Source organism: Lycorma delicatula, chromosome 2 (assembly GCF_047948215.1).
Source record: "Lycorma delicatula isolate Av1 chromosome 2, ASM4794821v1, whole genome shotgun sequence".
NCBI classification, from domain to species: domain Eukaryota; kingdom Metazoa; phylum Arthropoda; class Insecta; order Hemiptera; family Fulgoridae; genus Lycorma; species Lycorma delicatula.
Window position 1 is genome coordinate 110,705,053 of NC_134456.1, and position 16,861 is coordinate 110,721,913.

Here is a 16,861-nt window from a genome sequence, read left to right on the forward strand (position 1 = left end):
ATTATTAATTAACAAAGAGCTTTCTTTTCAAAATTTATGGATTTCAAGTAATTTTTCACAGATAGCACAGAAACACCATGAAACCATTTGTAAAATATGTCCACATTCATTCATGCATTTACTTGATTTCTGTATTTGACTGGCAATAAAAAATGTTTAAATGGTCTTGGATTTTTAACTTTACCTATTACTAAAAGCTGTAATTTATTATTACCAGAAATTTTAGCAGAAGGCATAAATGTATAATATGCTCTTTAGATATTTTTCAACCTCTAGCAGAAGCTTCAGAATGATGAGCAAATGCTTTATAAGACAGGACTCACCACAGCAAACTATTTTCATCTGTGTTATAAATTTGTTCTTCCTTCAATTGTAGTTCTTCAGTTTTTTGAGAAGGTTATTTTGAAATTGAAATGACTTAATAACTCCAGGATCGGAAGAAAGTTTTCACCTGTAATCGATAGACAGTGTATTCCATACCTTTTTTAAGTCCTTCCAACTAGCCATTTTTGGCTTTGATTCCTTGTCTGGGAAAAGTTTGGTTTGAACAAAATTAAAAGTAAACAAAGAATTTTTGTTTCAATATAATATTTTACCTTAGATAAAACAAGATTTGGTCAATTTCTGTTGGTTTGTTTAAAAAAAGGGGACTTATATTGTGTGGGTTTTTAGTTTTTATGATGTGATGTGTTAAGATTGTATTGAAAGTGAGTATCAAAATGAATGTAATTTTAATTTAGCATAATTCAGTTTTTAGAAACATTTTCTGTAGAATTTTAAAAAGTTTAATGTTATGCAGATTTTATATTCTTGATGTCTGGCTAACTTAGAATTTTTATTTAGTATAGTGTTGACAGAGAAAACACTTTTAAATCTGCTCATCCTGTTTTTAATATTTATGGTATTTATGAATTCAGTATAAACTACAAACATTTTATAAAAATAATCTTTGTATAGCTAATACAGATTTATTATTATCATAACAAAAAATCTTTTGTCACTGAAAACTCTTTACTGTCTTTTTTAAATGGTTGAATTCCATTTTTTGTTTTTAATATTTATATATCAGATTGTTATCCCCCAGATAAATTGTGGCCATTTTGAAAATTGCTCTCTACCTGTCTATATAGACTATTATTTTTTAATGTAAATTGATACACAAAAAAAACATGTCATTTTGTAAAAATTATGCCAGTTTGTTATTTTTATTAAGTGTTTAGCAAACCTTTTCGTTATTTATTCAAATTAGGTAACATATTTTTGAAGTGGATGAATGTACATATACTAAATCGCATATGAAATGAAAATGCAGTGCCCTAATAAAATACAAAAAATGTCAGAAAAAAGTTCTATAAATGACTAATCTATTAAATAAAAAGATAAGGACAAATCTATAGGAGATATGTTATAAAAGCATTCAGAATTTACTGTCTGACATTAAGATTTATAGAAACAAAACACCTATGCTGTAAAATTGGGAGTCATAGTACAGATTGGGTTGTATAATCCAACAAAGTTAACCTCGCGTAGTAACTGGATACACACACGTTAGTGTACTTTGTAGTGGAGAGAGACAATCACTTATAAATATTTTTCAGTGGTTAAAAAATTTTGTTGAATATGGGTTTCATGTGGAAAAATACAGATGAAAACAAACTTTTAATAAAAAATCATGATATACACTCTAAAAGTACCATATATTTAAAAAAGAATTCAAGCACAGAGAGTAAGGAAGGCAGCTTGTTTTTTTTTCTGATGAATCATATATTCATTCACCACTGTTCAAGCAAAGCCTGAACTGATTGCTCCTACAACAGCTAAAAAAAATATTAATAATGGGAAGAGACTGTAATCATTCACGCAGGTAGTGGACTGGTGGTTTTCCTAATGCGCTTTTAATGTTTACATCGGGTACCTAGTCAGGGAATTATAAAGCTGAAATGAACACCAAAATCCAAAAAAGTGAGTGATAAATCAATAGATACCATATCTTCCAGAATCAGTTTTAATTTTTCTTCCAGTTCAGTTTTAGCAATTGATAATGTGTCTTATAATAATAATAAAAAGTTGTACCAAATTCTAATAGTAAAAAGGCAGTTCTGTTAAATTGGTTATAAAAATGAAACATTCCTGATAATGCGACTATGTTTAATTCTGAATTATACTGGCTTGTAAAATTGAACAAACCACAATACGAAGAGATTTCTCTGGATAATATACCTGGAAAATACAGACATTATGTGTTCAGATTGCCACCTTATTATCCAGAGTTCAACCCGATCGAATTAATTTGGGCAAAAGTAAAGAATGATATAGTTGCCGTTAATATCTGTAATAAAATCAATATTGTCAAAGAAATTGTTCAACAGAAATTTAACAGCTGTCGGCAGTATATTTGAAGAAATGATGTGATTACCCACTGCAGTTTGAAAACAATTACTTCAATGCTGACAGAGTAGTGTATATGCAGGTGGAGAAAATAATAACTGATGATAATAGTGACAACTACGATGAGATGCAGACGATAACATGGATGGAATTGAGCTGTTAAAATAGTTATAATATTTTAATTCTTACAATTGTAAATAAATGTTTTATAAGTATAATAATTTAACAGTAAATAATGTAAATTATAAAAATTAATATAAACTAATGACATATCCCCCCAAAAAATATATAAACTATTTAAAATATACAGAATTTTAAACAAGTTGTCATTCATCGGTGATTGCTATTTGTACTGCAAATATGTTCATTCATGGCTACTCAGTATTAACCGGACTTTTTCAACCCAAAGCTGCTTTAACGGCTTGGTAGGGGTGGGGGATACCCCCACCACCTGCTGTGCAGTAACTATGCAAGGTTAACTCTACCCATCCTGCACAGATATGTAGGTATAGCAAAAAATGATAAAGCCCAACTCTTAAGACATAAACTGAATATAAATTTCACAAAGTTGAACTGCCTTATATATTAATTAATTTGTTTCTTTAAATTAATAGCACATTTGTTGTAAGTTGCAAGAATATGATGATAATTTGTCTGTGTACCAGAGAAAAGTTCTAAAATTTTGACATTTAATTTGTACTTATTTCAACCTCATCAAGCTGAAATCTTCATATTTTAGATATCTTGCTCGGATTTATTTCAGATCTAAACATTAGCTAAAAATAATCTAGAAACATGGTATAGAGTGCTCTGCTGCTAAGTCATTGTTGCAGATTTGTGACTTCAATATTCATAGGTTTCTATTGTATTGATATTAGGAGGTATTTTTAGAAAGATATTAATATTTTGGAGGTATAAAATACTAAAGGTAGGAGGATGAGTTATTATTTTTATTAAAAAATCAAAAACTTAGGTTCCATTTAGACATGTTGTGTCTTCACGTTAAGCCATTGAATGACTCGTATAAATTCCTGTCTCTGAATTAATAGTATGTAAAACCAAATACAATATGTAAAAAAATTTCTTGTCATGTGATACTTAAACTATTAACATTTTAATAGTTCACATTGTTATGTTATAAAATGAGATAAATTATGCAATAGCACAGCATATCTAAAATTATCCCATCGTAGAATATTCTGTTTGTTCATGCTTTGTGGTTATACTGCAGTAATGTCAGATTATGTTCTTTGTGTATCTATCAGTTTGTTTATATAAAGTGATAGATTTAATTTCAAAAGAATATTCCAAAATAGTTTCCCTTTAAGAGTGGACCAGTATAATTGAACACAATTTTTTTGTACTGTGTTTGCCTGTAAATACTATTTTTAAATTGTTCAAAGAAAGGGAAAGTGTTGGTTGTTAATGAACTAAATTAAAACTGACTGTTACTTATATAAATTATTAGATAGCAACAATTGAAACAAAAGTACATTTGACATGGACCAGATGGAGACAGAACGCTTGCTGTCTAGAGAAGAACAAAAAAGAAAAACAGAAGTGGGACAAGCAAAACAGATGAAAGAAGATTGAAAAAAATTTTGTTTTTTCAAATAAAACTAACTTTAATGTTAAAAAGGGATAAGGAATTATGTTTGCTCTAAAAAGGTTTTAAATGAAAAACATCACAGGCCGGATTGAACAATTAATTACTCAGAAAAAGGTGTTTTGGAAGTTTAAAATTTGAAGGATCCGGTTTAGTAGTACCCCAGTAGATGGAACAAAAACACATTAGATTGTTAACGATTAAGGTTGTCGTAACCTCAAAAACTGTTTCTACAGGAAATAAAGTAGTAATAATTGTTCCATTGAAATAGACAACTTATCTGATATTAATCCAGTCAAAAAGTTGTGAAAAAAACAGGAAAAAGATGAAATATACCACAAAACGTTTTTTATAAATCCATGTAATTTCATTTAAAGATTCTGACTTCTATTACTGCAATTATATTAATAAATTGATCCTTTAGAAAATTCATTACCAAGCTATGTTAAATGGCTATTGAAATAGAATTATAAAATGCTCAAAACCTTTATCTACATAAACCAATTTCGATTCACATTTAAATTGAAACAGCCATTCAGTTGTTAAACAATCATTGTCAATACAGCCAGGAGTTTGTGTTAAAAAATAAATAAATAAAAAAACATATGATAAAATGATTAGTAAACAATACTTATAAAATTTTTGTAATGACTATTTTATGCAATCCTTGATAAAAGTATTAGATAACTAGTCTTTTAGACTATTAAATTCATTAAAAATCTCTTTTTGAAGTTTTCTATAAGAACCCTTTCCCTTAAATTTTGGTTAAGAAGTGAGAATATCTCTTTGAGTGATTAAAAAGTTTGTGCTATTTCAGTCTTTCTTAGATAAACTTTTATCTTATCCAACTTTATGTAATGGGCTTATAATAGCCCATATATGTTTGATTATAGTTGTTTACATCATTTTTAACTGATATTCCGCTTTTATCTGGGATTGTTTAATGATTAATTATATTTAATCAAGTATTGTTTATTAAAAATATTTTAATATAGCCATTTCCTTTTGTTTATATAGTTTTTTTTTGCCAATTCCTCACTATATGTTGATGATTGTTTAAACAGCAGATTTTCCAGAATCTCTGGCAAGCTGGGTAAAAAACATTGTCATTATATGTGTATCTTGATATGCACAGTTAATTCATTGTGATCTATTCTTTATTTACTTTTTCTAGGATCGTGTCTTGAGAGAATATTCCCCTCTCAGCCAACAGTTGTCAAACCATTTAAATCAATTATTGAACACAGCATATGCTAAATTTGAATTATGGCAGTCAAGGCGTAAACCAGCTCTAAGATAACATACAGCGTCATTATACACAAGTCATCAAGCACATTATAATGATAATTGTTACTGATAACAATAAAAATATACCATTATCACCACACGACCAAAACTTTTGTCGAATTACCATCTAATATTACTAGTCAATCACTACTGCTCATATGCTGTGTGAGCTGTCATTCACATACTCTGCTACAAATTAATAGTACCTTCTGAGGTAAGTAACAATAAAGAGATTATTGATTTTTTTAATTTTATTTTGTTTCAAATTGTCTTCTTGCTCATTAGATAAATAAAATTGTATAATTTTTAGCAGTCTCTCAAAATCTGTTTTGATTTATGATAAAAGAAATTATGTGGCAATTACTTTGAGAGAATTTTACAAGATCTTCTATACAACTATTCATTCCCAAAAAAAGTCTATGAATTCCCTTGAGATTATTAATAAATTGGTAGACTTGCTATTTGATTGTCCCCATGTAGATCTTACCAGTTGGTTTTTTCACAGTTCATAGAAAGAATAGTAGATGTGAATTCAGCCAGAAAGTTATGGGGATGTTGCCTCAGTTTGATTAAGGTGCAGAGGGAATCATTATACTTCTATAACTTAGCAATAGACAAATAGGAGGAAATGTTCTCAAGATAACCAATATGTAAAGATTTGACCGAAATGTTTAAGCCAGTACTAATTGAAATTATAAACTATGAAAGAAAATGTGCCTTAGATCAGTCCTTGTTGACCCTTATTATTTCTAATCTACATTTATAGTATCAATTAGTTTATGTTGATTACTTCAGTTTTTAGAGAGACAGAAAAGTGTTAAATTTTAAACTAGCTTAAAATTTGAAGTAGGTACTTTAGTAAAAATATTTTTATAAAATTGATTAGCCAATTTAAAAAGTTTTAAAACTTACTACAGTAATTTTCACGCTTGCAGAAAGTTAACAGTACCATTACTTAATTCTTTTGTGATCAGATAATGTATAATTGGATTAGAGTATTCAAACTGCTCTTTTCCAGGATTATTGTGTTCATCTTTCTTTGATACAAAAAATGGCCCACCTCTGTAATAAAGAAGTATCTTTATTCGTTATGGATTTTTTAAGTAATTCTGCAGAGATTCCTTTGTTAAAAAAAGTTTTACTGTTCCTTCAGTATTTTATATAAGATAAATTTTATGCTCTGTATGTAACAACTGAATTTTATTTGTATCTAGAACAATGCATACAATACCACCAGAGGTTCAGTGTTCAATATTTGCATTAACTCACAATGAAAGCTTTTTCTGAGAGCAAGTACTTTGGAATGCTTTTCCTCATGAAATTTTATTATTTTCATTTTTAATGCTTTTAAAACGCTATGCAGTGCTTCTGAAAAGGAACTTTTTTAGATCGGCAAGTTTGAAAATTTTTTAGAAATTGTTTTATAAACCCTTATTTTTATGAATTATTTGTGATCAAGGAGAAAAATTTAAAAAAATGCTAAACAAAGTTTTGAACTATAACAAAAATTTATTCCTTTTGATATAAATAAGATGATATTTGCCTAAAATGCAGTTTATTAGTAATTTGTTACTTACAGTTCAACAAGTTTTGAATTAATTAAATTAATCACCAAAGTTAGAGCTTTCCCAACAGGCTTTTGTATTTATTTTTAGTTAATGAATTCAAATATTCTCTTCTATATGTTACAGCTCTTATTGTTACTGTATGATATTAGCCTTAATATGTTACATGATTAAATGTCTTAAATGCATTGTATAGTTGTTATAAATGGGCAGATAATGCACACAAGACATGTAATTCTAGAAGAGGTAATTACTAGAAATAAAATCTTCATAAAAAAAAGTTTCTTCTGATATTAGGAGTTAATAAAGCTTAAGAAATTTCTATTATGGGAAATTTGTTCATTAATCTCAAAACAGATATCACATTGTTAAATAAATCAATATGAATCAACACATTCTGTATGGAACGTCACTATTTGCTTCAAATTGGACATTCCTGGGTGTTTGATCCACTGACAATATTTGTCTTATTTACTTTAATATATTTTTGTTGTTAGTTTGGCAGGTTGGAAATGTTTGTATTGGTCTAATATTAGTATTATTTATATTATTTATTAGTATTATTTTCTATTATTAGTATTTGTATTGGTTAGTATTGTTTGTAATGGTCTTGTGTATAGGCACTCATTATTTCATTATTGCACTAACTTCTTGTTAATGTCATCCCTGATCGCTGTGCTATGTTAATTGTAGGAATTGATGACAGACTTTTAAAATCACTCATTTGATGTGAAGTTGCTGCTGGTTTTTTAATTGCTTAACTTTTATTATAAAGTGGTTTGTTATGAAATCTCATTTTGATCATTAAAAAGTAAGGATATTTTATTATTAAAAATGTTTACTGCAATATGTAAAATAAAAAAAAAAACCGCTCTGCTATACTGTAAGACTAAATAGTACTCAGGTCTACTGTACGTTTCTAAAGTTCTTTAAATTTTATTATTTTAAGAATTAATTTTTTTAAATTTAAATATTTTCTTATTGTATAACTATTGTTATATTATAAATTGAGTGCCCAATTTATTATACAGGTACATTACATTTTTAGAATTTTAAAATATGAAATTAAAGGTTAGTTTTTTAAATTATGTGAAATTTACTTTTTTTTTATAAGTGTGTATGACTCTAATAATGTATTATATACATTGTCTGAAAAGTTTACTAAAACTAACGTTGTGTCTGAATTGGGCGATTACAAAGACTAAAAAAGTGTTACTACAGTATCTTTACCACAGTAAAGATCTAAAAATCATAAATATTACTGTAGAGTAAGAAATTTATTTTTTAAGACTAAAATTTGAAGTCTTGCATATATTTTTCTTTCTAATTTCTCGTGATACTGCAACATGTGATATTTGTCTTCATCTGGGTTCATGCTTTCTCTTGGATGTATGTCTCTCATCATCTGTCTTCACAGGCCGTTGTTTTTCCATCTCTATAGTCTTTCATTCATGTTATCCACTGGCTGTAATATCTGATAGTAATACTTTTTTATTTTTCTCTCAATTCAGAATATTAATATTGCTTGGTTATCGTAATAATTTGTATTTCTTTTTGCTTGTCCGTAGTATTTGATATGACAAATATCATCGTGTAATGTTGGTAATATTTCACAAACTATCCGATTTAAAGTTTAAATGCATCTAGTTTGTTTGAATGATTTATAATGGCATACAATCCACTTTCTGGAGTAAATACAGTATTTGGTTTCCAGTATGATAAATTTTGGAACTTTTATCATAGAGACTTCCAAAATCAAACAAGTTTTTCTCTTTCTTGAATATTTTCAATTATAACATGTCATATATTTTTATGTTCAGGAATATAACTATCAAAATGAATCTTGTCTTTAAACTTAAATTCTTTTTCATGATTTTATTTCTGTATAATAAATATCCAGCATGGACTCTCAATCGCTTCTATTCAATTGCACTCTGGAAATTGTAATGAGGGAATGGCTCAAAAACCCCCAAAAATAAAAATAGGCCAAAAAATCAAAACAAACTGCCTTGGTTTCATTGATGACTTGGCTATGCTATTAAACAACATAGACATAGCCAAAACACAGATATTTGAACTTCAAAACATTGCAAATAATATTCCCCTCAAAATATCATTCAAAAAGACAGAAATTATGCTCCAAAAACCAACACAACTAAAATAATTAAATATAAACTGTATTAAAGTCAAAATACTACCCCCAATTTGATACCTCTGAGAAATTATAACAATTAACCTCAATCCAAACAAGAACAGACATACTTGCTAAAACACAAAAATTAACCTGGTACCCCTATAGTAAAAAAAAAGTCTATCTATACAAAAATAAGACATTATAACACAGTTCTAAAACCAGAAGTCAACATATGCCTGTAACATTTTTTTTGCTGTGTTAAACTACATGAAAATATCTGTGAACAAAGACGTAAGGTTAATTGTTCAGAAATAAATTTAAAATTATGATGTTTTGATTTCTGATGAAAAAATATTATTCTTTATTCCTTGGTGTGAAAATTCAAACAACCATATTATATCTTGAGATAATAATTGAGTTTGCTCACTCTTGTGATTTCTTTTAAGAGTATTATGGCTCAAAGGTTACTACTACTACATTCTGGATTACATAGTTTAAACATGTACATCGAATTTTGTTATGTGTTAATCTGTGTTTGAGGTATTGATTTGTGTTTAAAAAATGTCCTTAGTCATATCAAAGGCTGAAAACAGAGTATCCCCAAATACAGAGTATTTATTTATTTATTTTTTTAATAAAGGAAAAAAATTATTTTATTTTATTTGAGGAATATTCTATACTAATGCTCCACATAATTTTTTCTGTTTCAAATTTAATAGTATTGGTTTACCAGATTATTTATATTTTGTTTTTCAGATTTTCCATTGAAAAAATGGAGTACAAAATTTAAACAGGGTTAAATGTATAAAGCAGTATTTCCTGATTTTTAATTAAAATTAATTGTTTTGTTTATTTGCAGATCACCACCATGTAGTGTTTGTTCATTGATATTGAGCTATCAGTCTCTCAGTGAAGTTTTACATCAGAAGTTGCTTTAACTGTAATTGGTTGATGGGTGACAACTATTTTTAATATACTGTACTGATGTTGGTGTTTTATATATATATATATATATATATATATATATATATATAAATGTGGGTGAGCAGTTTACAATGTGATAAGTAATATTTATATATATCTATTATGTACAGCATGTAGCCAAAAATTATATTCTGTGGTGTGAGAATAATAAAAGCATTTCTATCTCCAATTTACAATTGTTTTAAGTGATATGCCTTATATAAATTGATTATATAAAGTGTAATTTCATGGGAATGATGGTAGTAAAACTAGTATATAATTCCATTGTAGATTTCTTTTTAGTCTATGTATTTTTTTTCAAGGTATACATCAAAATGGAGAATTTAATAATTATTGCTAATTTATAAAGTAATGAGTGAAATTATGTAAGCTTTACAATTAAAAAAAAAGTTGCATAGTTTTTATTATGATATATATATATTTTTAAATAGCTGAACAATTAACATTGAAAAGAATTAAAATTATGTGGAAACCAGAATTTATTACATCAGGTATATTTTTTTTTTACTGTATAGCATTTGCTCTAATTCAGAAAGCAAATTATTTTCTTATACTTTTCCAGAATATGAAATAATTAAACAATTTTTTGTGAGTAATGTAGAATTATTGAAATACAATGGTTAACTATACTGTTATTCAAAAGTTTGGCCACTTAATGCATTCGGCAGTAAACGTAAAGACAAATTCACCCACTCGATATTTTTTCCTTTTTTTCAATTTAAGAAATAAACAGTTGGCATTTCTAATCAGAAGTAATTACCCATTTAACTTGCTAAATCTTCATTATCTAAATAGTAAATTGTAGTAAAGAAGCAGAATTTATTATGGAGTAGAATTCTTTTTATTAAAACTAATATAATCATAAACTCTGCTAGTATTCAACATTTTTGAACAGTGCTGCTGATCATTCCCTCTAAAAAATAAAAATAATTTGTGGAGTATGTTCAAATCAGGAAAGTTTATTATATAATTAGCTGTTTGATAGAAAAAAGTAAATTTATACTTATTGCAGTACCAGTAACATATTGAGAAAAATTAATTAAACATAGACATGTATGGTGTCTATTCTTGTCTTTTATATATTAAAACATATTTAAATTGGCAAAAGTTTTAAGATATATATTTTTAAATAAACCCCTATCTACATGGCTTAAATAGAAAAGTGTTGTGGTTAATTGTTACAGTAATTTTCGTACTTAGGTATTGCTGCTGTTAAGATATATTGGGATATAGTTTTCCCAATTATATATATATATATATATAATTGGGATATGTAGAAATAGCTGTTCTATGACTTGCATTCTTAATTCAGTAAAGAAAGGAGACATTTCATTTTGAGTTTAAAAATCTGTTGAAGTTTTTACAAGGAAGCCAAAAATAAAGATAACTGTCAGACAAAACTTTTATATTCTCACATCAAAATTTTTTTATAATAAAATTTATTATTATTGTATTAATGTAGCTCAGGATATAGCCAATTGTAATGTGTAAATAATGAGCAGCAAATTTTCCAAAGAATTCATTGTCACTATTATTGTTGTTACTTTACCTTGTATTTTATTGTGATATAAACTATATTAATGTAATTTATTGTGTTATTTCTTTGTTATTGCTAATTTTTTTTTAAAAATAGGCATGGTAATGTGGTGTTTAAGGTATGTTATTTTATTTTAGTAAAGAAATCATTATATTGTTTCAGTTTGTATTGGTATATGCATATAAATCTGTACTCATAAACCATATGTTCAGTGTTTTAATGTAATAATTTTTTATGTGTATGCATATATGTTAAAATTTTGTGAATATCAAAAGTAAATTAAATTTACTGTTTTCTTAAACTGTTGGCTCTCAACGGTTCACTGTTATTTGTATACTTTTCACAGTTATGAATTAAGTTAATACTTGTGGCATAGCCAGATAATGTTCCTTTGTGCCTTAAATGATTTGAGGTATTTTCATTTGTATGAATGGATAACATGCTGACATCATTCATGTCAGATCTGCATTTGATATCAGTTTCTCATGCTGTTTCTATAACCAGAAAATTATTTCTATATAATTTTTTTTTTTTGTCTTATGCTCATTAAACATTTAAGTTTATTTAAAATTTCAGAAAACTTCAGTCGGTTAACTGCTGCTGTGTGTTTAAATATTTTGTTGTCTAGTAAGTCTAGATTTATGCTACAGGCATCCTCAAACACTCTTGAACTTTATTCAAACCCTCAAACACAAAACAGAATAACTGATTGATTATAAGGTTATCGGATGGTACTGGTACAATACCTCAGGTGAAGCCACCACCACTGGTTGAACCCAATACCCATGTAGTAGGAGGATGGGAGGGATGGTGATGAAAGTACAGCTGTGATTAATCCATATCAGGACTGGACTGCCATTATTGAGGTTGTAACATTGTTGGTCTATATGCAATGTTTTGTAATTTTATTGCTTCAAAAATATTCAAATTGAGAAGTGCAATCTGATAAAAAGTGATAATATATAGGATAAATGAAATAAAAATAAGTGGTTGATCAGCATTGTTGATTTAGTCATGTGACAAAATAATCATAGTTGGGTTTGGCAATTGCATAATTAGGTTTTACTATGGCGGCTTCACTTCCTCCTGCTAGAGTTCGGGCTGTCTGTGAAACATTTGCTTAAATATGCAGTGGCTGACCACTGGTGCTAGTCAAATTTCAGAAACGCTAGTGTAAATGTATTAATTGTTGTATAAATATTCATTATTCTTTTTAGCCGTAATCGAGTAAATTTTAGTCTGCACTTCACTGCATACAGTAATAAAAGGTTTTGTCATCATCTATGATCGTATAATTTAAACTGAAGTTGCAATCCATTCAGCTTTACTGTAGTACACAAATAATAGAAATAGTTGTGTAATTGAAATAAAACAAAAAAAAAAACATTAAATCATTTGTTTTATATTCCTTGTTTCTAATGTAATATTGTTGTTTTGTGATATGAACTGTTATTTTATACCAGACTGATAACTTGCAGTTGTAAATAAATAAATATTTCAGTTATCCAAGCAATTTTTATTATTTCTTGTTCACTGTACTATTAAATCATATTTTATATTTTGTTAGGTTTTATTCTAAAATAGGTTAATTTTTTATCTACATGTTTTACTTTGTAAGATAAGTGTAGTTTAAAAATGGAATTATTTATCAGTTCTTGTAACAACAAATGAATATGCTTGGCAGGTTTCTTTTTGAATAAAGTTAGCTGTAACCATTTATTACTTTTGGATTAAGGTATTAGTTAGAAAAATGTTATCATTTTTCAACTATTAACTGTTAACTCTGTTCAGCATTAAGGTGAGAGTAGATTCTGATAAATTTTTATGTTGAAATTCCTTTCCTGCCACAAAACTAATAGAACTTGTTGAAAACCACAATAATTACTTCCTTGAAGTGTTGTAGAGACAGCACTTTTTCAGCAGTGGAGGTATATGCATTCATTTAGTTGCTGATTAACTGTCATAATGTGTTTGTATGAGAGTGAGTGTTTGTGTGAGTTATAGAGTATTATATTAGTCTTGAAAACATTATATTGTTTTGTTTATGAAAATTATCAGGGTTGTTACAATTTTTTTAATTTTTATATTTTTTGTGTTAACAGATTCTGCTTTTTTTACAATAAGTATAATGTAGAATAGTATTACAACTCCACTTCATTATGAAGGGAGGTGAAAGTAGTGGGGATACACAAGAAAAAAATCTGAGTGTGTAAATTTATCCATAGCCAGACGAGAGAAGTTTAATGTTTAACTTTATGACAAGGCTGATCCTTCTTAAACAAGTTAGAACATCCAAGCCACAGAATTTCACTCTGTTTTTGTGAAAAAAATTTAAACTAGGCAAAACCTAATCCTGATAAAGGCTTAAACATTCCTAAAAAAAATTTAACATTAAAAAAATAAAACGCCTGTGTGTAACTTAATAAAAGTGACATTCGTGAAATTATTTATAATTTTTATATTGGTAAAGGTGAACGCATTACTCTTAAATTGCTACTTCCAGTCATAAAAGAGAAAGAGAAAGGGTTCCTCAATTTTTGAGGAACCATACTTTATGGTACATTATCAAAGATGTAGGGTTGAAATGGGGGGGGGGGGGGCGATAGAAAAATTAAAAATCTGGAACCAAGGCTACGTTACTTTACAACTATTAGAGTATTGTAACCAAAATGTAGCTATAAATGAATCCTATGTACATGTCAGTCATACCAAACCAATATGACAATTCTGACTGCAACCTTGTTGCTCCAATTTTATAAAGGCACACGTGCTTGCATTGTTCATGCCAGTTCCAGTAATGGTTTTGTCAAAAACATACTTTTTATATTTAAATCTGGTGCTAAAACAGATTACCATGATGATGTGAATTCTGTTAATTACAAACTGAGTAAAATGCCTAATCTTCTCTCTTAACTTGGTCATCGTCTCATATAAAGCTTTGAACCATAATGTGCATCTGAACCACATTCCAATTTGAACATGCAAAAAGCAATCATATCAACTGGCTTATACAAAATAACATGTGATTTAAGAGTACAATGTTCAGTTCAGAATTGTAAAGTTAAATAATAGGCAATTTATTACATTATTTAAAATAAATTCAGTTTTAGTCAGTGTTTTGAGATTAATTCTCTGGAATTAGATCAGATTGAAATAATTTGGGTGGTTTTAAAAGAGTATGCTACAAAAAAAATTTAATTTAGGTGATGCTATTGCATTATTTGAAGAAAGTACAAATTCAGTTAAAAATGCTGAATGGAAATTAAGGTGTGATCATCTCAAGAAAATAAAAACATCTTATTTGTCACAGGAACCTTTAATTGATAATGCCATTGAAAATGTCATTAATGTAAATGGCAGTGACGGTGATTATTATCTTAGTATTAGCTGTGATAGTTAAAGAGTTATCATGAGTTGAAACATGATTTCATTTGGTAAGTAGCAATCCAGTTCATTGTTTGTAAGTACTTTCTGGGCCACTTCTCCTCCTTAGTTCTTTCTTACTTTTACATCAGTCGCTTCCCGTTCAAACTTATTGTGGTTTGCAACAAGCTCTAGTTTTTGGATGCACGCTATATATTCTGCCTAATCAAAGTTTGCCAAGGCAAAATTGAAATGACTTTTCTTTGTGAAAACAATTTTGAGTGGTATATTGCTGAAGAATTTAGACATTTATGTCAAAACAAGTGCGACTATTGAACATTATTGGGATATCTTAATTATCGATTATAAAGTTATAGTAGTGCTTCAAAAAAACTTCATGATGCTGTAGACATTTTTTCACTGGCACTAGAATTAGTTACTTTGAAGCAGTGTAAGTCTTGTAAGAAAAAATTAAAGAAATTGATCTGCATTTGTGTAAAAAATATTATTTAAAACTAAAGTATGCTGCTATCAAACAGAAAATGAAGCTGACCCATCCTATAAAAAATTTGAAGTAGAAATATATATTTTGAGATTAAGGGAAAGGAAAATGAATTCATATCATGTAATTTTTTTTAGCACCTTTTCTCATGTAAAAACTAAATTGGGGCATTTTTTCTTATTATATCTATAATTTTATTATAATTAGATATCTTAATTATAAGATTTTGAGTTACAGTGCCAGATAATTTCTATATCGTATGGTTTCAAAGAGATCATACCTGTAGCCAAGGCTTATCACCTTCCTGACAGTTACTTCTAGTTAAGGTGGGAGTAATCTTCATAAAAGATGATATTTTTAAAGCAAGGTCTGTTATTAATTTCCTGTCTAAGTATGTAATATAAACAGATTGCAGTTTCATAGCTAAGTTATTTCACTCGATAGTCAACTGTTACAAACAGTAGTTTAGTCATTCTTTATAGTCATCCATTTGTAATGAGTGTTACAATTTGTGATCCTACCACATATGAAGTATGAGGAGTAATCTTGATTTTTGATGGTGAAAAGCAATTCTGTGGCTGAAATTCCTAGGCAAATTTGTGATGTTTTATGGGTTGATTATTATGAGGGACGATAAAGTAAGACATTGGTGCTGTCCTATTTTGAGAAGGGCAAATGGACTTTCACGATGAAAAATGTAGTGGTTGGCTGTTTGTGAAAATGTTGATTTGATGAAAAAGTTTTGATTAAAAAATTAGGGCTATAAAAGTTGTGTGCAAAGTTGTTAGCCAACACACAAAAAAATATGTCTTGTTACAGTAAATCAGCATTTTATAAAAATGAAGGTGATTGTTTGATCACATTGTAACTGGAGGCAAACAGCAACATAATTGAGATTGTTTATCTAATTTACTAACTTATTGTTAGCATACTCAGAATTGGCAGTTTCAAAATTATTTAATTTTATTCCATTTAGAGACATTTTTCTTTCTTTCCAAGTGATATTGTTATATCATTCTATTCTATATTGATATTGTTATATCATTCAGTTGTTAGTAAACTGTCTTTTTCTCCTTCTTAGTAGTTGTTAGAGCCCTTGAATGTCTGTCATGTATAATTTTTTCTATGTTGTATGACTGTCCCATCCATTAATAAATTTTTGTTACATCACTTTCTTTTATTTTTTCAGTTTTCTTATGCACTCTATTGAACCTTTGTTAATCTTATCACATTACAAATAATCATAATTTTTATTGTTCCCTTCAGGAACTTCTATTCCAGGCAGCTCAGCTGTTGTTATATCTTTTAGTAACATCATAATTTTTACAAGCAATTGAAATTATTTTCTAATACAAATAAAAGTATGGTTCAGATTCTAATTTCATTTCAAGAGGAAGTTGTCGATGCATTGGACAGTGAAATTGACAGAAAGATTACAGATTGTTTCTGCAACAGATTTGAATGATGTTTCTTTGTAATAGAAGTGGCTGACTCC

General features: G+C 28.0%; 1 protein-coding gene across 2 annotated transcripts in view; it reads left to right on the forward strand.

The window, feature by feature from the left end:
- Tfb1 (transcription factor B1) overlaps nt 1–13,010 on the forward strand; it is a 55,101-nt gene extending 42,091 nt beyond the window's left edge. For both annotated transcript variants that reach the window (XM_075356051.1, XM_075356052.1), the window contains 2 exons: nt 5,169–5,495; nt 9,840–13,010. In XM_075356051.1, coding sequence (XP_075212166.1) covers nt 5,169–5,294 — 126 coding nt within the window. In that variant the 3' untranslated portion in view covers nt 5,295–5,495; nt 9,840–13,010. The remainder of the gene's footprint in view (nt 1–5,168; nt 5,496–9,839) is intronic.
- Nucleotides 13,011–16,861: the final 3,851 nt, after the last annotated feature.